At 31.2% G+C, this 27,014-nt stretch overlaps 1 protein-coding gene across 1 annotated transcript; it reads left to right on the plus strand.

Moving 5' to 3' along the window:
• Positions 1–3,688: 3,688 nt before the first annotated feature.
• On the plus strand, positions 3,689–26,654 carry LOC148629082 (ankyrin repeat domain-containing protein 13C-like). The gene is made up of 13 exons (XM_088543511.1): positions 3,689–3,819; positions 7,115–7,156; positions 7,986–8,090; positions 8,591–8,722; positions 10,302–10,368; positions 11,541–11,685; positions 15,680–15,811; positions 16,524–16,591; positions 17,308–17,392; positions 18,053–18,202; positions 18,687–18,715; positions 19,935–20,035; positions 21,667–26,654. The coding sequence occupies exons 1-13, from the start codon at positions 3,690–3,692 to the stop codon at positions 21,798–21,800; spliced, it is 1,320 nt and encodes a 439-aa protein (XP_088399637.1). The 5' UTR covers position 3,689; the 3' UTR covers positions 21,801–26,654.
• Positions 26,655–27,014: the final 360 nt, after the last annotated feature.

Consider the following 27,014-nt stretch of genomic DNA (forward strand, 5'->3'; position numbering starts at 1 on the left):
CCAGTAAAGGGCACCTAAAGCAAAAAAAGTACTCAATAATGGATTTTCCATGTTGCCATAGGGGAATGCTGATATGGCCTTAACCGCAGTAATGAAAGTGAGTTTTTCCTCATTTCTAACCTAATTTTTGCTCAAATCTACACAAAACTTGATTTCAAGTGCTTATTACCACCATATTTAGGTAAATATAGCCCTCAAAGTTTAATATTTGATATTTTTACTAAATTTTCTACACTTTTTACAAGATAGGACATAAAAATCAGCCAAAAAGACCAATTTTCCATAATTTGGACCTATAACTTAAAAAAATGCACATTTTGAAGGATTTTTGTAGTGTATTCCTCTCATGGCAAAGTTAACAAGATCTTCAAGTAGTTTAAAGCTATTTCAAGAAACTTTTCATTTTGCCATGGCTTCATCTTAAGGCTAAAAACCACTAATTCCACTTTCCATAGGCTTCTATGCTAATTTCACAATATTCAATGGCTTCTCTGGACTTTACCTTAACTTTAACCTGCAGAGGACTATATATCAGCATGATTCTACATATGTTTTTAATTTTGGTTGTTTTTTGGGGGGGGTGTTTGTTTTTTATATATATATATTTGTTTTTCATGGTAATTCTGGGTCAATTACTAACACATTTCATACAAATTCTCTTTATGACGCATTACCATATGATCAGTTATGAGAAATGATCAAGTTGTTACTAAGGTGTAAAGGTACAACATTCAAATATCGTTTCTCATTTTTTCGTCCATATGGTTGCAGTTCGATTATGTAACACATCAAAAGACGTGCACGTTATCACTTGCAGTAGTCTAATGCAATAACAAGTTAATTGGTTTTTAATTTCATTTTAACATTCAATGTCCTTACTATAAAGAAACGAGATTTTACCATGATTACAGTGCATAATATTAACCACTGAGTCTGCAGTTGGTCTTTGTTTCACGTAGAAGGACAGTTTAGCTTTACTTCGAAACAAATGTTGTTCGAAACTTTCTTCAAAGTTTGAAATATACTTAACCAAAATTCACAAAAAAAATCTCTATTTCTTAGCAATGTTTTGTGTGGAATCTTTGTATGGTATTTAATGTCGTTAAGGTGTTTTACAAAATATATGTAAGATATCTTTTATACCGTTGGTGTGCGCATTTATTATTTAAGGTTTTTCTAATCTTTTAAGATTAGCTACAAACTTAACTGGACTCCGGTGCAATCTTTCAATATTAGGGGCAGAGCGATAGCGACGTCCTTAATTATGCAAATGCTCAAAATGTGAATGGCTCTAAATCGTTCTGTCGGAAGTGACGTATTTCGGAAATGATGATATAAGGTTAGGAAGTGATTGTTTGCGCCTTTACGGCAGTGTGTTTTACAGGAAATCTCGCATATTTTGTTGGTTGAAATATCGAAGATGTCAAATATCCGCAATTAAAGCCTAAAATTACATTATAGGAGATAAATATTTCCCAATAAAGCAATAAGAAAATGTAATTTCCTTGAATAAATTAAGAGTTTTTTGTTTTTTGTTTTTTGTTTTTTTTTTTTTTTTTTGGCGCAATTTCACTACGATTTTCTATCCAATTGGCGCAAAAAGACGATGCCCGTTTTGAAGTGACCTAAATTTTACACCTGGTTGTGACGTAACATTGGCTTGATTGTTAAATGCGGGTCATTTCAATTAAAAAGAAATAAATACCCGCTTTTCTCATGCAAGATTGGGAAATCACATCAACCTTTGGGTAGATGTAATAGTTCTCGGCGGTGACTCGTTAGAGAACGATTAAATTTTACCCTCGGGCTATCTTGCACTCGTACAGTATTTAGATTCTTATACTTTTTAAAAGCATTTCGATTTTTTAATTTTAAATTTTAACCATTTAATAGTTTTTCGTTTTTAGACTACTTTCTGCCAAAAAAATATGTCTTAATGAATTTAGCTGTGGTAAAGGAAGAGTTCAGTTCTATTGAATTTATTTTTTGAATTTAGTAAGTTTTAGACTACGTATCTTTTTGAACAAGAAGATGAGATTATGATTTTATTTTATACTTAAAAAACATTTTGGTTTTAGAGTTGTTTGTATATAAGTGTCTGATAAGTCTTATAAAGCTTGATGTTTGATCTTTTAACAAGTGATGTTTTTTGTATATATATTTATGTATGATCAAATATGTGACACTATAATAAACTAATTTTATTTATTTATTTAATATCATCCATACTTGCATGTCAATGACTAAGTAGGTATATGACAAGGCAAACATTTTATTTAACCTCGGACACGTAGATAAGAATATCATTTTAGGATATTAAGTAGCTGTCTTTGTTAGAATCATGCAAAATCTGAAAAATGTGATACACCCGAAAAAAAGGCTACATATTTTTATTTTTGTAATTAAGTTGTTTTATGGGTCTATATTATGAAATGTGTTATTATTCATTTAAATCAACATTGAAAAGCCAATAGATTCTATTGTGTTTGAGTGTCATTTACAGAGTTATCTCTATATCTCTATTGCATTCTATACAATGTTTATCTCCTATGAGCACGGGTTATATGAAAAACCACATATTAATTTCTGTTTACTAAAGCATTTGAAACAGAATATCAAAAATAAAAATATGTTGGCTTTCCAACCATGTATCACATTTAGCATGATTTTTAACTGGAGTGCTACTTAAGACAATCATCATTGTTTATATTTGGATACGTCTTTATAAATTAGATCTTGCAATTTAATAGCGTTATATATGAATCAAGAGGAAATCTAGCTTCAACGAAATAATCTGGAGAAATACACCCCAAAAAATGTGTTGTTAGATTATTGTGTATGAAGAGATTAAGAGTTGTTTTACAGAGTCATGAGAATTTTCAGCGGCTAAGTATATAACATAAACTTCAGAGCTTTGTTTATAAATTAGGTTTTCCGATTCCAGCTTTTGTTTTATGTGTTCACGTTTGGATTTCGACGTATTTGAATCAACTCACTGCTTGACGCTTTGGTATTTTTTTTGCCGGTATTTAGTATCTGTTAAACGAAAATCATTTAATTCTCTGAAAGTGATAAGGAAACTGCTATTAGTGGGTTATGAAAAGTTAACTAAATTTATATGCTTTCTTTATATTTTTTCTGAGGGAAACATTGTGTGGACAAACAGAGAAGAAATGTCGCCTTTGAATTCTCATATTTCAAATGATGAGCAGAATTGAACTTGAGTAACGGTCATTTTCTATAACTAAGGAATATGCACGGAGTCGACATTTGCTTAACTTGCCATAGCTCCGACTTTTTCAATGTTTACAGATATCAATATAGAATTAAGGTCTTTCAGTCAATTTACTTATTTCTCTACTTCAGTAAAAACTAGATTTGATTTTTCAAACTCTTTGATCAATCTATTGATATTCGACTATGAAATATAAAAATGGCAATTATGTTTCATAAAATACAATTTTAAATAAAATATTGTAAATTTGCCTTTTGTGCAGTTTTTTAGGGGGTGTTTAGTAACTTTAACAAGATAACAAAAAATGCCTTTAGTGTTGTAGAGTTTATGTACGACCTTAGAAGGTGTTTTCTTAAATCATCTATATCAATATGTACCACTGTATATGGCAGGTTTAGTCCACATACTATATCCGGATCTACATAGCTCTCCGACTGGACTTTGATTATTATTTATGCACTTAGTAAAGATGGCCGACTCGGAGTTCGACGGGTTTCCTTTGCATGAAAGTGTTTTTAAAGACGATATCCGACGGCTGTCGCAATTATTACGGGTCCATGATGTAGCTTTGAAAGATATTCATGGTATATAGTTGTAATATACCCTGAATCAGCTTCAGTAATGCAAGAAATGGACCGAAAAATATTTTGTTTACATCATCGTCAGCATCAGACTTGCTCTGTACTCTTTCAGTTTCATTGATTTTTTAATCATTTAAATAGTTGCATTGTTATGCCATGTTACATACAAAGTTTGATAATATTGAAAAAAATGCCTATACCATAATTTCAATTAAATGATTTTAATTCATTTTATGCATATGAAATATCATCTATATACTGCCTTACTGGTGTCTCTGTATCACGGTAGGTAATTGTTTTCAAGACTAAGGAAAAACTGGTTTCTGGATAGTGGAATTCTATTTTTTCTGAAAAAAATATTATCTTTCATTGCATTAAACTTACTATTCTGCTACAGCATCTTTAAATCTGGGTAATTGCCTGCAAAAAAAATAAGGTAAATTTATCTGCTTAAATAGATGTTCCCATTGTATCACTATATTGAAAAGAAAATTCTCTAAAATCATTTCTAAGAAAAATCTTGCAAAGACACGCTATAGGGACCCACTTCAATAATTTTTCAATGGATCATGATAACTTTGTAATCCCAATATCATCTACATTCATATAATTGATAACAATTTTCCGTACATGACCATAGAAAGATTTGAAAATGGCCAAAAATATTGCTTGGTTGCCTCCGTTCAAGGCATAAATATCAGATAAAAAAAATGCTTCAGTGCACATGATTATCTGGACTAACCAAGTTACAGTAATTGTGCATATATACCACTTTCTAGTTAATGTTTTGACCAACAGTGATGTGTGAGACTTTTTATGATATCCACTCAGCATCTGCATTATAAATTTATACTTCCTTCCAAATTGTAAATGTCGTTTCTGACAAAACAATATTTTGATTTTCATGTTTAAGACGCCCTAATATACTGTTGCTCTGTTCCTCTATACTTACTGAATTTTATCTAACACATTTTACACCTTGAATTGTTTCATAGTGTATTCCGTAAAACTTTTTGCAGACATTTCTATTTTTGTACTATGAGTCAGGTGCTTTAGTCTGAATTTCCTTAGAGCCACCTGACCTCCTGACTACCTCGTTTTTATTTGGGTACTTACACCCAAGGGCTTCTCTGGCTTCCAAAATTCTGTTGCCAGATAAATTGTCAAATTTTTTTCACCAATTTTCAGATATTGGAGCCAACATGGGTGTCCAAAAAATTATTCTTTTTTAAAAATATGACAGTAAGTTCACTGATGAGTAATCTTTGTCCATAGTTCAAAATAACTTCATTCATAACATATATGTACCCCAAATTCACCCTTGATGCATGTAAAAGCAGGTTTTCAAATCAAGAATTAGACAGGATCTAATATCATTAGTCACTTTACATGTATATAGTAAGTACTACTCCAGAAATGAGTGTTTTATTTTATCAGGGACATTATATTACTTAATTTATATAGTCCATGATTTTTAAACATGTTGACCTTTGTCCTTTGTGGTCTTTTTAAATTTATCTTAAGATATAATTATATTTTTTAGTGTTCTATAATCTTAATTCTGTTTATCTAAGGAACAAAATTTCAAGAAAACTAAAAATGAACCATGGTCTATTAATTGTGTCCCTTTTTAGCTTGCCTTGCCAAAGGCCATGTGAGCTATTGCCAACAATTGGACTCCGTCGTATATGTATGTCATCTGTCATTGTCATTAACAATTTTTCAAAACTCTTCTCTGACACTGCTTGATCAATTATAACCAAACTTTGTATGAATGTTCCTTAGGGTATTCTGTATAGAACTGTTTTGGGGATTTTTGATCTGTCAAATAACATGGCTGCCATTACTAAAAATAGACAGTAGGGGTCAGACAGAAGTTTTTCTTATATATCTCAAATAATGTTAGGTTTAGCCAAATTCTGAATAAAAGTGTTCAGGTTGATAAGATTTGTCTGTGGTCAAATTTTTGTTTTAATCCATCAAGCCATGTTGGAGTTATTGCCCTTTTTCGACATTTTTTTTCTATTTTTGATGTTATTTCTTTCAAAACTCTTCTCCTCTGACACTACTTGATCAATTATAACCAAACTTTGTATGAATGTTCCTTGGGATATTCTACATAGAACTGTAGTAGGGATTTTTGATCTGTCAAATAACATAGCTGCCATTACTAAAAATAGAACATAGGGGTCAGACAGTAGTTTTTTGCATGTATCCCAAAAAACATTAGGTTTAGCCAAATTCTGAATAAAAGTGTTCAGCATGTTGAGATCTGTCTGTGGTTAAATTTTTGTTGTAATCCATCAAGCCATGTTGGAGTTATTGCCCTTTTTCAACGTTTTTTTGCCATTTTTAATGTTATTTCTTTCAAAAATCTTCTTCTCTGACACCACTTGACCAATTGGAACCAAACTTGGTATGAATGTTCCTTGGTGTATCCTGCATAGAACTGATGTGGGGATTTTGAATCCATTGAAGAATATGGCCACCAATATCTTGAAAACTATAATAGATAGAAAGAATCTTTCAATCGCTGAAATGAACTACTAAAGTCTTGTTGAGTCAAAGTTGTTGGACAACTCCTTGTTAAATTTATTGCTCTTTTACATTCTGATTGAGTTCCAGTACTTTATTATCAAACAACTGTTACATGTAATCCCATTTAGATACATGAACAGTTCTAAAATTGATTTTTCTTTTAAATAAAATTTATCATTGCTTGATGTTGGTAGACAGGTGTTGATAGGTGTTATAATTTGTTTATCTTTATCTAAAAGGTTATTACTTGGGATTGGATTAAATGTTGATCAATGGAATAATTAATGATGATACAATGTAAGAGCAATCAAAATTATTCTTAAAGGTGTTATCAACACAGTTCTAAATAATAATAGGGATGACACAAAATTGTGTTGTATTGGCCTGGTTAAAATCCATATTGGCCTAGGCCAGTATGACATATTGGACTAGTTAGTCCATATTGGCTGAGTTATTTGTCCTTGGCTAGCCATATTGGACTTTGGCATAATGCTATAATTTTGATCGAACTTTTCTTAACTGTTGGTCATGTTGATTCATTGTCCAGGTGTGCTGTATACATTGTATGTAATGAATTCTGAATGAAAAGTTATTGATCAAACATTTTAATTGTAAATTTCACTAGTAGATTTGAATGAAACTAACATTTTCTGATTATGTAAATTCAGTTCAATAGAATTAAAAAACAGAGTCCTTACAATGATACAAACATGTATATACTACATACTGATGTATTGTTATGTTTTTTTTTTTTTTTTAGGGAACACTCCTTTACACCTTGCTGTTATGTTAGGACATAGAGGTATGTCACAATAGATTAGTCCTACGTACATGTAGTTGCTTAGTTTTATGTTATTTCCCAGAGGCAAATTTGAGATATGTTTCGTCATAAGTAGAAAATAAGGCTGTCGAAAATTGTCCTTCAGCTGTAGGGAATAAGTCTTAAAATTTCATTCTCAATGGCCCAACTGAAAAAGGGGATGTAGACCAATTCTCTAAAATTTAGGAACTCAACCAGACATTTACAAAGCTTATTCCCTGGGCTTTTGATAGCATATTCTAAAGTCACATGGATCAATAAAACTTTTAAAATCAAGCACAGGAAGAGATAGATGGTGCTGTAGTGAGTTATTCACTTTCCAGGCAATTCACTGATTATGGTTAAATTAATTTGTTTTTTTTTTTTTGAAGAATCACAATATTCATATCTGTGTTGTGCATTATTCCTGTAGCTAAAATTTCGACTATTTACATTTACAAGTAGTTTCTGATATGATACATTGTTTTAAAAAAAGTTTTGGCTATCTACATGTGTATGTAATTTTATTAAATGATACTTTTGATGTCATACTCTTTAGAGTTAAATTCATGTTGAAGTTAGTGAAAAAGTTCACAGATTGATTCAGTGATATAAATGAATTATTCACATGTATAACAGTTTCACAGTTTATATTGGTAACATTCCTTATAATTTATTTGCAATTATTTGAATCACAGATTTGGATCACTAAGTCTGGTTGTACCAAATAACCTGGTTTGCTCAAACAGAACCAACCAATAAGAAAGCTTGTTAATGATCAAATTAAATTATTTTTATTTGAAATGACTCTTTATCTTGAATTCCTCCTCAGAATGTATACACTTGTTAATTGCTCATGGAGCACCAGTTAGAGTAAAGAACACTCAAGGATGGACACCATTAGCTGAAGCTATAAGTTATGGGGATAGAAGAACAAGTAAGTTGTAATTACGATCAACATTTGTAACTGTCAGTTGTTATCACAACATTTGTAACTGTCAATAGTTATCACAATATTTGTATTAAACCGTTAGTAGTTATCACCTTATAACTGTCAGTTGTAATCACAACATTTGTAACCATCAGTAGTTATCACAGCATTTGTTACTTCAAACTAATTTATACCCCAACCCAAATAGATGCAGCTTATGTTGTCAGTGATTTTGGGTGCTGTCCGATATCAACTTGCTTCATATGATTTTGCTTTTTTTCACTTAATCAAATTTTGATCACAGAAACCTCAGCTCCCAATGGATGGATTGATTTCAAATTTGGTGTATGGCAGGCTTTTTGTAGATGGGGCATACAATGTAAGCAATTTTTAGTGCTTCCTGGTATCAACTTCCTGTATGTGTTGGGGTTTGCCTAGCACAACTTCCTGTATGTGTTAGGGTATGCCTAGCACAACTTTATGTTTTAATGTCATTTTCTTTTTAGTTGTATCTCTGTTGAGGAAGTTAAAGCAACAATCTAAAGAATCCCTAGAGGAGAGAAGGCCTGCTCTTATACAGGCTCTCAAAGATATAGGAGACTTTTATCTAGAACTTAAATGGGATTTCCATAGTTGGGGTAAGACATCCTGATTGAAACAAGTACCAAATTTTAAAAAATTGTACAGTATTTTTATACGGCAGTCTAAGACAGGACATATTATGGTGTACCATTGTACATCCAACCGTTGTCCACACTTCAGACAATAACTCAAAAACGCTTTCACCAACTGTAATGAAACTGTGGTGAATTGTTTATATCTATTGACTTAAGCTCCCTTTAGTTTTTTATAAATTTCAGATTTTTTGTTTCCATGTTATGAACTTTTTTCCTTAAAAAAAGGGGGATTTTCAAGTTTTCGGACAATAACTCAAAAACACTTTCACCAACTTTTATGAAACTTTGGTGAATTCTGCATATCTATTGACATAAGTTCGCTTTCAATTTTTATAAATTTCAGATTTTTCGTTTCCGTGTTATGAATTTTTATACTTAAAAAAGGAGAGTTTCATGTTTTCGCACAATTACTCTGAAATACTTTCACAAACTTTTATGAAACGTGAATTGTTCATGTCTATTTGAATTAAGCTCCCTTCCGATTTGTATAAAGGTCAAATTTTACGTTTCCATGTTATGAAGTTTTGTTCTTTAAAAAAGGCGGAAACGGCCAAGGAAATTTTATTCGTTGAAAAATTGTTTAAAACAGACCATTTGTAAAGATGATCGACTAATAAATTTTAAAGGTACTTGGTGACCTTGTCAGAAAAGTGTGCTTTAAAGAAGATAGAAATGTATGGGTGAAAAATCAAGACAACAAACTTAGTTAAACTTGAGGTAGCCTTGATAGTGCCAAATTTTTTGTGCATTTTTTATTTACTTTTTTTGGGGGGAGGGTATTTGACAGGGCTCACAGTATTTCTAGTTGACCATATAAATTCTATAAAAGTATAAGGACAAGTAAAAAGGGCAACAGGCGTATCATGCGCTTGAAGCGCAGCTCTTTAATTACCTGTATTTTTATCAGTAAGATTATCTTATCATTACAGTTGAATCCAACAGCTACTTCAAAAATGATAAAAGTAGGTTGTTTTTTTTTGGGAGGGGGGGGGGTCATTTATTCAACTTTTTAGCCCACCTGGCCAAAGGCCATGTGAGCTATTGCCATCACTTGGCATCCGTCGTTGTCGTCATCGTTGTTAACAATTATACAAAACTCTTGTCCTCTGAAGCTACTTCACAAATTAGAACCAAACTTGGTATAAATGTTCCTTGGGGTATCCTGCATAGAACTGATGTTCCTTATTGTAAAGCCTAAAAAAGTCTCCAGGGATAAAAGTTGTCAGATGACTCCTAATAAGAGTTACTGCCCTTGAATGGTGAAAAATTACTTGGTGAGCAATTTAGGCTCCTGGGAGCCTCTTGTTTAGTTTACATTTGAGAGTTGCCTCATTGTTCTTTTAACAGAAAGATAATAAGATAAATATGACTGTTAACTTGTTATTTCTCCAAATAGTTATTCTATTATTTAATTCAATTAATCTTTTATGTACAATATCAGGTTTTTGAAATGCATAAGTTCATTCAATGAAAATACAGAATTTTCTTAAAAGCTTTTATAAAAATACTTATTTTACTAATGTTGTATGTATGTTTGTAGTGCCTCTTGTATCAAGAATATTACCATCTGATGTGTGTAAAATACACAAGTCAGGAGCATGTCTACGGTGAGTGTAAAGTCTCTAAGAAAATATTACATTTCTTTAGGTAGATCATAATACTGAATAGTTTAGTAGATAGATTTTCCAATTTTTTCTCAAAGATGACCTTGAATTATATGTATATATTTTAAGAAATTTTATATACATGTACCAGTTTTTTAATAGTTAGCAAAACAGTGAAAATGTTAGTTTAGGTTCAGTCATCTTGAAATTAAATTTGGTTTCTCATATATATATAAAAATTTGTATAAAGAACACTCATTTGACATTCTTTCATATTTCAAAAAGAAAATTGGGGCATCATACTTGTTTTTCTTGTAATACTGAAGAACTAAAATTCCCATTTCACTCTTACAGAACATTTTCTCCCCCTGGAAAAAGGTTTTTGAAAATAATGTTCGTAATTTTACCATATATGGGTTAATGCCAAAAATCTTTTTAATCATTTAAAGATATTACTTTTACAGTATTTCAAACACTATTTGCTCAGTGAAAATACACACTTCAGTATGATTTTGCAAGATGACAGGAAAGAATGCTCTGTGTAATAGTTTTGATCTACCATAATATCCTCTGTGTACAGAATAGTGCTTTATTTTTTCCCAAAAAAATATTTTCATTTGTGCCATAAACATTATTACAGTTGTGAAAAAAAACTGTTGTACATAAAATTTGCAGATGAAGAGGGAGCTTTATCTGTTGAAAGAAATTTAAGAAACATTAAACATATTTTTGTTTCTGAGTTATTGAACTTCAACACTTTCAAATTGGGTGGTTTGTAGCACTATATTGAGAGAACACCTTATTTGAGTTGCTTTAAACTGTACTGTGTTGTTATTCATGATTGATGATCTCAAAGTCTCTATATAAATGAACATACAAATGAATTTTTTTGTTTACCTGTTAATGACAGTTCAGTTTACCTCTATGTTAGGGAAGTTCTAACGTGGGCTCTGGTTGCTGCTGTTTATTTTGAACATTTGATACTCAGTACATGTTTCTATCATTTATCTCAGACAATTATATTGCTATATATGAAAATTGAAGAGGACCTCCCAGAACTACTTATAAATACAAATGTATATATAAAATTCAAAGCTCACTAATAATGTCCAGCTCTTTATCACAGTAACCATACAGTTATAATAGGATATAAGTTAGAAAAATATGTTTTGTAGGTTAGACACAACACTAGTTGATTTTAATGGTATGCATTGGGAGAGGGGTGATATCACATTTGTATTTAATGGTGACATGCCTCCAGAGAAATGTCTAACTGTGATGGACAACAAACTTAAAGTGTATCAAAGAATAGAGTATGAGGTAAGTAATAGATCAATAAAGGTGTAGGGGCACTAGGCTATGAAGATTGCCCCAAAACATTGACTGTTCTCATAACTTAGTAAAAGATATTGATAGTAGGAAAAAGAATGTTTATGGCATTAGCTCATTGGAATGATGTTATAATGGTTCACAGTTCATATGTTGTTTAACAAAAACTGCTGAAAATTGTAAATTTTGATGTTTTTTCATGCATATTTATATCCAGCAAATTATGTCCACACCCAAGAAACAACTTCATACTTTAAGTATGATCAACTGTGTAATAATGAATGTATTCACTAAATATAAAGTTGTTTCTTGCATGTAGACACAATTTCCATGCCAAAATATGACCAGAAAATGACCAAAAAGTACAAAATTGACAATATCAGAATTTTTTATACACTTCAGGCAATTCTTTTGTAATTTTAATGCAGGAATTATCAGGAATCTTTTTGTTTTCTAATTTGTTATGGATTCAAGTCTCCAAATTCACAGTCATACAGTACAAGTAGAGTCTTATGATGATAATTGTCCGAATCCGTCATTACGTCTGTCCTGTCGCTCAATTAAGGATAATAAATATCTGTAATTTTTATCGCCCTGTTTCCTGTGGGGAGGTACCTGGCTGATCACTTCTGGTAATTAAATCTTACCTGTCTACTTCAGATTTTGGTTAATTTAATCCAGTTGTGAATAGTTCTTAAATCAATAAATCTTAACATATATGTATATATAAAGCATATGTATGCATTTTGGGTTTTTTCTTTGCACAAAATACATGATTCTATAATGTCTATGTAATTATTTTTGAATAAATACATGTAGAACGTCCAGTAATGAAACAACAATGTATTGTTTGTAAACTTTAAATTACTTCCTCATTGCTATAAATAGCTTGAAATGCACATGTGAAGTATATCATTACGTTTTTTATTCTATCTATGAGGGTATACTTACTGACTTAGGCACGGTCGCCACTGGCGAATTATAGGATATTATGTAAGTAAATAATACTGTATAATCGCCATGACAAAGGTGGAAGAATACAGAAACAAATGTTGTATAATCAAAATAAAATGTTTAAGAATTGTGTTTGTTAAATGAATAGCTAGACCTCTGCAGGCGACCGACAGTTTAAATACAGCAGCCAACTTTTTTTTTTTCAAGGATATTACTAAAATACTTAAATGCAGTTATTTCAAAAGTAAATGAGAAAAAATATCGATTTTTTTATACTATGAGCATGTAAATCAACTAGTACAAGTTATTAAGTATTATACGCTCAACCTGCAAGTGTTTCAAAAGATATTTTAGGACAAGGGGGTGAGAATGAAACTAATAGTTAAGAAAAACATGTTCTATTAAATTGTGGTAAAACCAACCTATAGAGTGATCGAGACTGCTAGGAAGAAATATTGGCCGTGCATATGAATAGAAGCTGAATTATTTTTAATGTTCATAAATTAAGAATCTTTTTGAAAAATATAATAAGCCCTTAAAAGGGCTGTTTTTGTTGCTACATTTGGTCTTCTTTAACTTAGGTCAGCTTTAGACTGGCAACTTTGAGTTGGTATTCCGGAGTTTTCAGCTTATTGTTGAAATACAGAAGGGACTGTAACATGTTATTGTTGTTGAAAGACAAATGCTCTTTTTTTAATTTATTGCTTAATTTAAAAAAATGTACATGTATTTCTTAAATTATTTATGATTAACATACTAAGTGAAATTGTCGATATTTCTAATTTTAAAAGTTGCATATAATATCAAGTAATTTCTCCGGTGAGATTATATTAATTAATTATTTATTGAATTATGGACGCTTTCATTCAGAAGTTAAAAGATATAAATTACTTTGTTGTTCTTTGATGTACGTCATTAGGCTTGTGATGTTTTTGGCTTGTTGTTTTTGCCGTAGATAATTAAAATTAATAATATTTCTAAGCTTGTTGAAGATAATAAGAAAAAAAACATCCACAATTACTTCAATGATATCTTTAAAAGAATTTAATTATATTGAACTGTTTGTAATTATCGGTCACTTTCTTATAAAAAAAGCCACAAATATCATAGATATATTAGTGTAACAATGACATCCAGAGCAGCAACACAAGAGTACAGTCACCTCCTTGTGAAGTATGATGATGCATATGGTACTTTATACACCTACAAGACTTCAACCACCACATGTACCTCCGACTCCACGAAGACTTGTAGATTCACTACCAACAACATTAACAGGAAGACCAAACCAGACACCCAGTTTGCCAGACCCAATATCAACAGTACCTGATTCACCACCCACACCAACCACTTTCAGCCGTTTTCCTATGCACCTGTTCAACGATATTCCAGCACCCATCTGTCTGACAAAAGACGACCTAAACAGATATGTATGCAGTGCCAAAAACCCTAGAGCACTCGCAATTCTTCTTCTAAAGCACTTCTTCCCAGAACTATTCACACCAGACCAGTTAAGGGTTTACTACTCCTAACGCGGGGAGGTAAACTCAGTAAAAAAACACTAGATAACACAAGAAAGGACTTTATAAGAAGATATGTGACAGCGTTCTACCCGTCAGTGAAAGAAGAAACAGCCTACTACGCCATGGTAATTGAAAAGATAAACCAGTACCTTTGCTGACCTGTGCATAAGAATTGAACAATCTTTGACCCGTTAATTGTGTATTGTAAAACCTGATGAAATAAAAAATGTTTAATTATCATGTGTTTAATGTAATACAATATTATATTCGAAACATACAAGTTTTATTTTAATTTATAGTGTATTCATTTTTCACGATAGCCCCTGTACAAATATCACATGAAACTGAAATTTTGACAGCAAATACACACAACAGATTTATATGTAGCTATATTAAATAATATTTATTATTGAAATAAGAAAAAAAAACAACAAAAAGCAAAAACAAAAAAAAACGTTTTCATGCAATAAACAATCTAGGTGACAGATAAATAAAAGTATTTATAGATTTGTATTTATAAACGTAAAAAATAAATAGAACTGGCATAATTTGCACAAGGTTGTTTTAAATTTACAAATCCAAATAAAACACATGCAGTATGTTAAAAATAGTTTCAAAAATGTCATAACAATGCGTAGGATGAACATGCTGTACTGGGAATATGTATTTAATGTAGTAACAAAAGAAAATGAACTCATACATTTAATGACAAGAACAGCATAAAAAAGAAGGTGTTAATAATCAATAAAAAGAGGTTAAACTTTTGAACATGTAAAAATGATTTGCTTCATACATGTACCTGAAAAAGAAACAAAATACATAGTATATATATATATTACAGATATTTAAACCTGGAAGCACTCAAGGGTTAATTATTCAGGTATCATCGGTAATGATTAAAGAACTATTTTATGACTATCCATACCATTGTCTGATGACCCTCCAGCTACTTACTGGCCATAAAATTGTCGGAATTTAATTTTGGACATGTCCGAATGGGACAATTGTCATCATAAGACTCTAACTATACTGTATCTTTTAACACTTCATCTTTAATTTTCAGTTGTATTTTAGACCAATGATAACCTTTTTTGCCCCTTCTCCTTTATGTTTATCATGTAATATGATATGTTTGATACATCCAAATATCGTCGCAATCATCTCATCTCCCAATGGATGGATTGATTCCTAATTTTATATAGATGGGCATAATTATGTTGTTAGCAATTTTGAGTGTTGTTCAGTATCAACTTCCTGTTTCTTGGGACTTTGCCATTCCACACTATATTGAATGATAGATTTTCGTCACAGAAATCTCGGCTCTAGATGGATTTTGGGTGTTGTCTAATATCAACTTCCTGTACAACTGGGGTATGCCTAGCACGACGTGTGCCACTTAATGTTTTTATAGGTACAGTAATGAGAATATACAGGTCTGTGTGTGGTTTCCATTGAATATTGCCATTTTTTCTGGGTAATAAAATTGTTTTCCTTGTTTTTTTTTAAAGGAATCAGAGCAGGAAATTGAGGATGAAGTAGATATACTAATGAGTAGTGATATAATGGCAGCTCAGATGTCTACCAAAAACATTACCTTTTCCAGAGCTCAGAGTGGTTGGCTGTTCAGGGAAGACAAAACTGTAAGTAGTTCAAAAGTTATCTTGAGTCCAAAGCTGTGGATGGTTTAATACTTAAAGAATGTTAAAATGGATACATGTAATAGAAATACAGTCAAATCAAATAGATACATGTAATAGATGTACAGTCAAACCAAATAGATACATGTAATAGAAATACAGGCAAACCAAATAGATACATGTAATAGAAATACAGTCAAACCAAATAGATGCATGTAATAGAAATACAGTCAAACTTGTCTAAATGACTATGATCACATAATCCCTATGTGGTGCATTCTGTGTAAAATAAACCTACATATAAAACCCACCTATCTTATATGACCTTGATTTTGCTCTCCCTTAGAAGGTGGCTTTAGATAGGTTTGTCTGTATGTTATCACCTAGATATTACTCTGCTTTGGAAGGTTGCTTTAGACAGGTTTGTGTATGTAATCAGACATATCTAGTTTTCCAGAGTATCAAATTGTTAGGTAAATGAAAAGGACAAAATGGGTAAATATAAGTTTGTAAGTAACATTATATGGTATTACTTTAGGGAAAAGAATATGGATATTTTGATGATTCCATATGAAAAAGCACAATATTTAATAAGAATCTGCATTAACAAAGATGTTATTATCAAGGGTAGTTTAATTTCATTAAAATATAATAAGTTAGATATAATTCTGAAGGGTAATACGCTATTATGAATATAGCTGAATTTTTATTACAGCAAATGATTGGAGAGTTTGAAGCTGATTTTTTCACTGTACATGGGCTTAATTTGGAGTCGAAGAAAAGGTATGCTGTTTAAATAAAATCCATTTTTTTGCTGGTTAGTATAGTCTACAATGTACATCTAGTTAACTTCCTGTGATTGTTTATTTGACATAAAGTTGTTATTAATAAAGTCACTTTGATTCAGCAAGCCATTTATTTCGCTAATTTGGTGAGGTAAAAAAAGTTATGAAATTGTCTTAAATAAGTTCCATCCATGACTTGCATATTGATTTGTTAATCAGATTTGTAGTAGCAAAATTAAATTCATATCCTGAATAGTGATGATAAGTTGGTTTACTGTATGTCACCTGTATGTGCCTGTAAAATCTGTTTTAAATACTTAATATTAACTTCAAGTTATTTCAATTCAGCATCATAAATGAGCCTCAGCAAGGTTGTTATGATGTTGAAATTAAATAACAAGAGTTGATATTTTGCTATATTCTAATTTCACAAGTTGTAAAACCTTTTTCTCTATGATTTTTTTTGGAATAGTTTATCCTTTCAAGAAGTAGATAAATCAGCCAAATCATAGAGAAGTTATTTTCTACAACCTTCTGTCTTGCAATAAGAACATTACACAATTATTAATCCCCATAAGAACATGGCAAAGTGTGGCACATTGAAATACAGGTATGATATAAAAGCAACATTTGCATATTAATGCATGCAGAACACATTAACAATTGTCAAACATTTTTATTCATTACTGATATTTTAAAATTGTTTATCAACAGACGAGAACACTTATCTCCTGAAGATATCCAAAAAAATAAAGCTATGATGGAGAGTCTAAGTAAAGGGACATGGGACAATTGTGAGGTTAGTACACAACATGACTAATCATAAGTCAGGTCAAGTGGTGTTAATTCATTTTTCTTTATTTTGTTTGTACTATTTCCCCTGATCTAATGCACCATGCATAAGGGTTTCAATGCTGTTTAGACTTTAGACATCTATTTACTTCCAGAATTGTGACAGGTTAGGTTAACTCAAACCTAAGATATGTCGAACACTTTCACCTGGTCCTTTGACTTTTATTTATTAAGGTTTAACAAATCGGTGGTTTTTTTTTTGTTTTTTTTTTTTTTTTATTAAAGACAGTTTGAGATTGCTCTTAGTGTGTTGATTTTTACACTTCCATACATCTGTATGTCACAATATGTTGTCACCTGAATAGCGATTTTCACCAAAATTGGTCAAAGGAGATCAGTTATCTGGGTATAGCAGCTGAACTTTTCATAGGCATGCAAATGTTGGTGCATAGGGTATTGTGATTGTATTCACTAAGGTTCTTTAAAGTGTCATGAAATATTATAGAAAAAGTTGTTTACATGTAACATGATAGTATTATAGTAGACCAAGCCCTTGTACAATAGAAAAGTCACGGTTCATAGTAGTATTTTTTTTAGAATTTTGAAAGACACCCTATTCTTTACCTTGCTTCATTGTCTTATTTACCTGACCATTCTTTTTTTTTAGTTTGATAGAAGACCCTCATTAGACCCTCCTCAGAAGCCAGGTGTATCATGGGTAGACTACATTTCTGCTCCAGCAGGAAAACCACCCTGTCTAGGTAGACAGTATTTATCAAAAGAAAGTCCTAAGTCTTTCAAAGCTACTGTGGCAGTGGTAGGTACATTAAATTATAACCAAAACTATGTCAGTGTGAATCTTATGGTATAAAATTACAGACTGTGTCATCTGCTAATCAACTCTAATCTTAAGATTTAAGTAAAATTATATCAAAATAATTATATATTTACTTTTCAGGCATATAAGTTCTGTTTACCCAAAATTAAGGTTATATATCTATTAAATGTGTAGAAGATAATCAATGATATATGCCTGGGCCAAAATTTGCTAAGGCATATAGTCTGTCTCGTCTGTCATTCTGTCTTTCAACAGCAAATGATTTTCCAACCTTTTATCTAAAGACTTGCATATATGGAGTTGAGTATTAATTATTTTGAACAACAACACATTTGAATGAGGTATGAATAAAATAGTACAATAGGTTATGTAACATGCGAATTGAAATTTGATCATGCCTATATTCTTTTCTTCAAAGAACTTTCTATTTACTAGTTCATAAAGAATATTTTTTGTTTTATAGAGCAAGACTTTCCCAATGACAGTTCATGCGTAAGTATAATCCTTATGATACTGAGATCTTTTAAAGTATTAAATAAGATACCATATTTTTCAGACAATATGTCAATGTGGTGTTTAGGTCGAACTGCTTATTTTGACCAAAATCGATGAAAAAAACATAGATAAGTTGAATTTGCAACATAAGTCGAGGGTAAGACGGTGCATTTATATCATAGGTGTCAGCAGCTTGTTTGTTTCACATCATATAATTCCAGCGATGTTACTTGATACTGAATTAAATTGATATTTGCATTTTTCCATTTTTTGTCAAGTGTAATTTCTCCATGAGTTCAATTATTTTTATTGAATTGCATGTCAATTGCTGTGAAGCCTTAGATCATCAGGTGTAAGAAATTGTAAACATGTCAAGCATGGGCACCCAGGTGTGAAGTTAACAGGAAGTTGGTTTGATGAATAGGTCATAATTATAAGTGGTAATTAATAAATAATATTATCTGGTATTTCGAAATACGATAAAAAAAAATCTAACCTTTAAATTTGGATGCAATTGGCCATTTAGATAACACTTTAACTGACTACAATTTAAGCCACGTGCAAATGTGTTACGACATACTGTAAATGGGTATAAATTTGCATATTAAAGGACCGATAACTCCGGAACAGTTGATAATGTCTTACCAGTAAAAAAGAGTTTTGTTAACGTGTATTCTAAAGTTTGTTTATATATTTTAACAGTTTTAAAGTTTATATGAACATCGTCATATTCATTCATAAAGGATATAGGCACTGATCAATAATCTTCGGAGTTTGATAGAGTGTTTGACTGTTTCAGTGACGGCTTTTGTTGATTGCAGTTTACCCAAAATTTTGAATGGCAGCAATCAAAAATGAAATAAACAAATCTTTTGAAATGCATTGTAAATGAATATTTTTTCTTGAAAAATGCTTTATATAAGTGGAAGTGGATGATAAGTGAAGGCTAACACTTTGCTGAAAAAAAAGTGTCGACTTATAGTCCAAAAAAATACGGTATTTATCAGCATGTGAGCTCTTATTTTACTGTTAGCTACTTGTAAGTTGATGAACAATGCAGTATTTTAACTCAAAATCTTTTTAATCACAAGGGATGATGTTGTTTATTCACATTGCTTATTTTTTTATACCAACTTAAATGTTTTTTTTGCTTTCAAGAGGAAACAGTAATTAAAGTTGATAAAATACCACACATTTTATTTTGTTTTTTTGACAGCTTACTAGATGTTTTAGAAGTAATTGCTCCATTTAAACAGTTTCAAAAGTTGAGGGATTTTATGACGTCCAAGTTACCTGAAGGATTTCCTGTTCAAATTGGTAAACACACCATTAGTTTTCACAGAATATTTTTAGCGTAGATTATATCACATATTTTCTGATAAGTCAGTGCGTCCATCAGTCCCCATTTTCTCACCCCAAGTATTTTTGCTGTGCTAACCTAACATACCAAATATTAATTGCATCCACCAACAGTACATAACCTTTTAGAATCTGCAAACCATGTCTTCTGACAAAAATAAACATCTTCTTAGTTTGGCAAATCTAGCGAGCGGGGCATCATTAGATCATTAGATTACAGACACATTTGATATACTAAAAAAAATCACTACTAACAAATGACGTGGGGGCTTCTGTGACAAACAGATGGTGTGATTTTGAAAAACTTTTTTTTATAAGATTCCTTATGAAAATCCCTGCAAAGAAAATTGACTTTATCATTTTTGTTTCAATTTCAAAAATTTTTAATTGATTTTCAAATTTGAGCTGTATTGTGTCCAAACCAGTTGTTGTGTCCATGACAAACTATAAGTCCATTTGCTTAAGTGTGTCAAAAACTAATATTGTGTCTACACTTGCCCAAACTGTTCAGGGTTCAACCACTGTGGTTGTATCATGCTGTGCTCTGGAAAACTCCATTTTTAGCTCACCTGGCCATTGGCCATGTGAGGTATTGCCATCACTTGGCATCCTTCGTTGTTGTTATCAATTATACAAAACTCTTCTCCTCTGAAACGACTTGACTAATTAGAACCAAACTTGGTATGAATGTTCCTTGGGGTATCCTGCATAGAACTAATGTGGGGATTTTTGATCCGTCAAAAAATATGGCCGCCATTACTGAAAATACAACATAGAGGTCAGACTAGTTTTTTACATATATCTCCAAACCCGTTACGTTTAGCCAGATTCTTTCAGTAGCTGAAATGATCCTTATTATTAGGACTACAGAAGTCTTCAAGGGTAAAAGTTGTCAGATGACTCCTTGTAAGAGTTGTTGCCCTTGAAAGGAGAAAAATGATCTTTTTTACAGTTTTCAGTCAGTATCTAGAAAACTATGATAGATTAAAAGAAACTTTTAATTGTTGAAATGATCCTTATGATAAGTCCTACCAAATACTTCTTGGGTCAAAATTGTTGGACAACTTCTTGTTAAATTTATTGCCTTTGAAGGGCACAATTCAACCAGGTGAGCCATTCCGGGAGCCTTTTGTTAATCATATCAGTAGTCTTAGGGTTGCATGCTCCCCTCTAGTGTAGGAGGTTCCAGGTCTGGTCCCTGGTCCAGTTACACCAAAGACATTGGAATTGGTAGTCACTGCATCAGCTCCCCTCTAGTGTAGGAGGTTGCAGGTCTGGTCCCTGGTCCAGTTACACCAAAGCATTGGAATTGGTAGTCACTGCATCAGCTCCAAGCATGTCGTATTCAAGGAGATATGGTGACAACTGGTTGGTTTGCCAGAATAATGTGTCTGAGTGGTGTGGCATGCCTACCTGTAGGCTTTTGCTTCTGTGAGCTAGTACAGTGAAAAATCTGGCTCAACATGTCAGACTAGTTCAAAGCAGGGTCTGTTTGATTGATCTTTCACTCTTATCTTGAAATGCATGAACTATATACTAAAGAATGATAAAACATTATCAACCTATCAGTTCTTCTTTTTTTTCTTTAGAAATTCCAGTGTTCCCTACAGTGACAGCTACTGTAACATTCCAGTCTTTTGGCTGGAAGGAAGATGTCAATCCTAACATATTTACAATACCAGTACATTACCGTGAAGACCCAAAAAGATTCCCAGATTTATGACTGATCTGGAAGGATATTAGCATCATCCATGTATTGAAGAGTCTTCATAGTTTACAGGATGATTTGGTTGGTTTAGAAATCCCCTTAACTAATTTAGGAAACTCAAGCACTGAATTAACTCTTATTCTGTAGAAGATTTCTTCGGTAAAAGAATAATAGATTAGCAGCTATCTAAAAACCGTGTATGATGTTTTTGTTTTTGTAGATGTTAGTAAACACTTAATGCATTTATTTATTTTATTGTAATGAATTTCTTCATACTTTCATTTCATACATACATACAGTATGTGTGTTATAAGTTCAACATGGTTGAAAGTGGATCTGACAGTGGAGTGATGAGAAATCTGTGAATGTATGTACGACATTAATGGTTTTCTGTGTTTATTTTTATCCTCTTTCTTTTGTAAAACATTGCTGCAATGGAATTAATTTCAAAATTTTAGTGGTAGTTCCCACCTGTTCAAATCTGTTGGTAATTATTGGTTGATTTTAATATAAAATGGTAATACTCTTTTAAAACTGAAAAAATATGGATATTTTAACATTTTTTCAAACTTTTTTTATTTTTTTAGAATGAATCCTTTTAAGATATTAAGTGGATTTTAAGATTGCTCTAGGTCTTTTTATCTCCCTTAGGCGAGGCAAAAAGTAGCTAAAACTATTTTTCTTTATTTTTAAATTTATTTGGTGCAGTAGTCTATCTAGTCATTTTAGTATTTGTTAAGATATTATGCCTTGTGATAAAGGACAATCTTGTATGAATTTTTAAATATCATGTCTTCTTTATTTTATCACTGCTTATTGTTGCACATTGTGAAATCTTTTAAAATCTGTATTTTACAATTTTGAAATTTTGTGTGATTTATTAAGAACTTTATTCTGGTTACATGTATCAGATTAGAACTTTTCATGTAGAATGTATGAAATTTATATTTGATTGAAATATTTACATGCTCAGTCTTGTATTTTTATATTTCCACAAAAATTTAATAATATCATATCTATCTCATTATTATCATCCAAAGACATTTGGTTGAACCCCTGCTAAAAAAGTGTAATAGTCCAATCCCAAATACATGTAGCTGACATGATGTTACAAGGCTTTCGCTTTACTAAAACAAGAAGCAACAAATGCCCATAACACTAAAACTACAAATGTATAAATTTTCTTAAAGCATAACAACAAACAATACAAACATCCATATATTTTAAAGATGAAAAAAGTATTGTGCAATTAGAATCAATTTTACACTCAGTAGGAAATGCTTCTCAATTTGTCAATTATTTCCAAAATTGGCTTAATAAAAAAAAAACAAAAGAAGGGATTAAAGTTCAATAAACAGAAGTTTTCCACAGATTTGATGGGAAAAAATCTGAATGAAATATGTCAGACTTGGGGTCATTGAAAGCTTCTTTTTAATCTGTTGTAAGCAAGCAGAATTTATGTCCCAGGTTTTCAAGTAATTTCAATATTGATTGCCTTGAGTGTGTGAAATAATGATTTGGCTTTATTATTATTGCTCACAATGTATGTATGTGTACTATAATATTTCTCACAAATTGTGTATGTGTACTCCATGTTTTTGTAGTGTACAACAGGAAATTGTTGTTATTATGGTCTTAAGTTGAGGTAAAAGTAAAACATATATGTAGCAGATTAATTTTACATACAGGTATAGAGTTTATCTTTGCCCTTCCTTTAAATAAGTAATTTACAATTGGTTTTGCTCGTTGTAAATCTTTAGTGACATTATTTATGTGGTTTTGAAATTAAATACATTGAGATGTTGGTGTGATAATGAAAGTTAGTATATAATGGTTCTAGGTCTAATAAGTTCATAGTGGTTAAAGGTAGAAGATTGGGACTGTTCTTCTCGGGTATTTTTAGTGATGCCGTAGCATTTGGATCTGTATATAGAAAATTTTGAATAAAAAACATTGGAGAAATTGACTTAGGATCATCATTTTAAATACCAATATAATTTTGTAAATTTATCAATTGTAATCTACTTAATGACTGAAAATCAAATACCAGAAACACCTTTCCAACAAGTCCTTAATAATATGCCAATCATCAGTCATAATGGGCTGTCTTCGTTCTCTGAGAGATAGATATGAAAGAGTGATTGCTATATTATTCTTGTTGCTTCATAAAATCAAATACATAATAGTAATCAGAAAATATGTCTCTATTGAATAATGGAAAGATGTTTTTGTTACATTCAAATATAAGGAATAGTGTTTGTTTAGGCATAGCACAAGTTCACCAAAAAATCAGGCAAATAAAACATTAAGGCATTAATGGAACAATAAAAGATACCTCACCATGTTTCTGTGAAAAGGGTGGATGGCAAAATGTTCAAAACTTGAAAACTACATTTAGGCTTGCTGAAATTTAAAGTTAACCTGTATTTTATGGTACTTTGCAACTAATGTGCAAAGTTTAAAAAAAAAAACATTGATCTGTTTCAAGTTATTTGGAAATCATTGACAGATGGACAGACACACAACTTTTCAGAGAGTATCATATAATACCTCACTACTTCATGTGGCAGGGAATAAAAATGATGATGAGACAATATTTTGTCCAGTTTTTTAGATAAACTTAAGATTTGTCGGGAAGACACGTTTATGATGAAAATAATGATAGGTTTGGAAACTGATCAAATTAGTTCAGATAGTTGAAATTTAAGGAAAAATATTTCTCCCCATTTTACTATAAGATCACTATGCCAATTCTTTCTCTACTATACCAACCAACTTCATTAATTTGAGTGGTTCCAAGATCACTATTGGGACATGCTGGATGTATTTGCATTTTTGAGAAAGTTGTCAAGAATATGTAATATCACCGTGTGCATGTTATCGATGACCCTATATTTTAAATATTTGAAAGTTCCTGTATATTTAAAATAACATGTTATAATTGTAAGCCTTTGGAGCCCTCATGTGAGCCATTTTTATGTAGAAGCATTTTTTTTTGTTGTTGTAAAAATTCAATTATTTAGTATTTTTCACAGAAAATATAGTAATTTTAACCAAAAATTTCCGAACATATCTTTCATTTTTATGTGAGAGGTTTTAATTTTTTCATTAGTAAGAGTCTACTTCCTAATGTGGGAGGGTTAACGAGTACGAGTTGTGGTGGGATTTCTTAATGTTTCAAAATTAACCACTGCATATTTACCCTGTATACAAATAAGATAAAAATATGACAGAACTTTTTTTAAGAACAGATGTAGAACTCCTTTGCACTCTTAGGTAAAAGGTTATGTCTGACTTGAATATCATTAAAGGCCGACGGCAATATTTAATATACACATCATACTAGGTAGTATCTACCTAGTATGGTGTTGAATTACTGTAATTGGAGTTATTACATAGACGTTTTTTTTGTTTTTTTTTGGTATTTATAAAAATTGTGGGAAAACATATACCAGTAGTATTGTTAATTTATTGATGTAATTTTAACCGTATTTAATTATGCACATGTATCTGTTGTTCCAATTCCTGTCTCGTGGTTAAAAGAAATATAATGTCATTGCTCATGTCTTATATGTAAAGGCCAGTTATAAATGAACTATTTTCAAAATGATTTGTAGAGAAAAAATATTGAAAATTGTTGAGAGACTGTCCATGTAGGAACCAGGCAGCTCCTATGGTTGGGGCACAGAGTAAATTTTATTCCACAATTATTTCATTTTTTTTTTTTTTTATCCACTGTAATGTTAAATTCTTATGATGTCAGAGAGAAGAGGGATTTTTCTGTATGTGGCAGACTATGGATGTATTTTCAAAGTTCCATAACAAACCATCTAAGTTATTATCAGGTCTAGTAGTTACAATCTTTTATTTTGAAATTTCCAGTGCTTTTTATGTAATTTGTTAAATATTAGTTTTACCATTTTAGTAAAATAAAAACAACAATCATTTTTTTTAACATTTTTTTTTAAATCTGATCTTTAAAGGTTAAAAAAAAAAAATATGGCAACTAAGTTTGGCATGTGTCACAGGCTGCCCGGGTCTTCTACGGACACCATCTTAAATCCTTTAGAGTTGAGGCTATAAAAGTATTTGTCTTGTTCTGAGACCAAAAATACATATATTGTAAAAATGAATGAAATTGTACCTTTGTACAACACAAAAAAATTGTCCAGAGGGAGGCACTCTTTTACATACTGCAATTGAACACACCCAAAAAAATCATGATGGGGTTAAAATTTTGTTTTGCTAAAAATTCTATTTTTTGCTTCCTTGTAAAGAGACAAGGGAATGTCTAAGAACAAAACAGTTACGATCAGCAATATAGTTTACTTCAGGGAGTTGTCTTCCTTTGATTAAATCACACTCATCTGATTAACTTCTTAAGATGGTTGATTTGAAAATCAACTAAGAGATTTCAGCTTTCTGTCTTTTAACTTAGATTTAAACTCAGTACCTATGAAATGTTAGAAAGTTTAAATTTCCTTATTATTTGTCGAATTAACTTTCAAAGACATTTTATCAGATATTGGTCATTCTGTCAAGAGAAAACCCAGTCTATTCTCTGAAGTTAACTATTACTCGCTGTATTAAGTAAGTCTTTGTTTCTTTAGATTTAGCTTTCCTGGTTCACACTGGATAATAACCATAATTTATCCATTCTTTCCTGTATTGGTCTGTTGTGTGGTATATGTATTATAAAATGCAAAATCAGCCTCAATATGTATGCAAAATACTATTATTGTGAACTTGATGCTGTGATATTTACAGCTTCTTTAAAAAATTCTTTAAACTGTGCCAAGTCTGTATTGAATGTATATTATTTCATCTCATCATATCATGTATATTTAATAAATTCATGTTACCAACTAATGTTCTTACCTTTTATTCTAATGAATTTTGAACTTTTCTTTTTTTTTTTTTTTTTGTATTACAACTCTGAATCTTACGTGTTATGTCTTATGCTGTATTTTAAACAACTGCAAAAACTTCAATGTTATGGCACTGTTGTTGTCTATAGATTTTTGGTTTCCATCCAATAACTTGAATACAAGTTGGTAAATCTTTATAAAATTTTGCCCTCTACTCCTTTTAAGCAATCTTGCTGGTTTACAATAAAATATTGCTGAATTGTTTCATTGTTATGTACTTGTGTAGCTGGATCTGCAAAATGTACCTCCAAACCTCTTTCAAAACTTTTAATTTCTTTACTCAAAACTGTCAAAGAGGGTC

The sequence above is a fragment of the Perna viridis genome, chromosome 1 (assembly GCF_037379345.1).
Source record: "Perna viridis isolate PV_CMFRI_1.1 ecotype Kerala chromosome 1, ASM3737934v1, whole genome shotgun sequence".
NCBI lineage: Eukaryota > Metazoa > Mollusca > Bivalvia > Mytilida > Mytilidae > Perna > Perna viridis.

What these genes read in the sequence shown, in the direction of transcription:
- LOC148629082 (XM_088543511.1), top strand. Translation starts at nt 3,690, where the DNA reads ATGCACTTAGTAAAGATGGCCGACTCGGAGTTCGACGGGTTTCCTTTG. An exon ending in AATTTGGAGTCGAAGAAAAG is followed by an intron (nt 16,592 to 17,307) that starts GTATGCTGTTTA and finishes GTTTATCAACAG; the next exon opens with ACGAGAACACTTATCTCCTG. An exon ending in TTCCCAATGACAGTTCATGC is followed by an intron (nt 18,716 to 19,934) that starts GTAAGTATAATC and finishes TTTTTTTGACAG; the next exon opens with CTTACTAGATGTTTTAGAAG.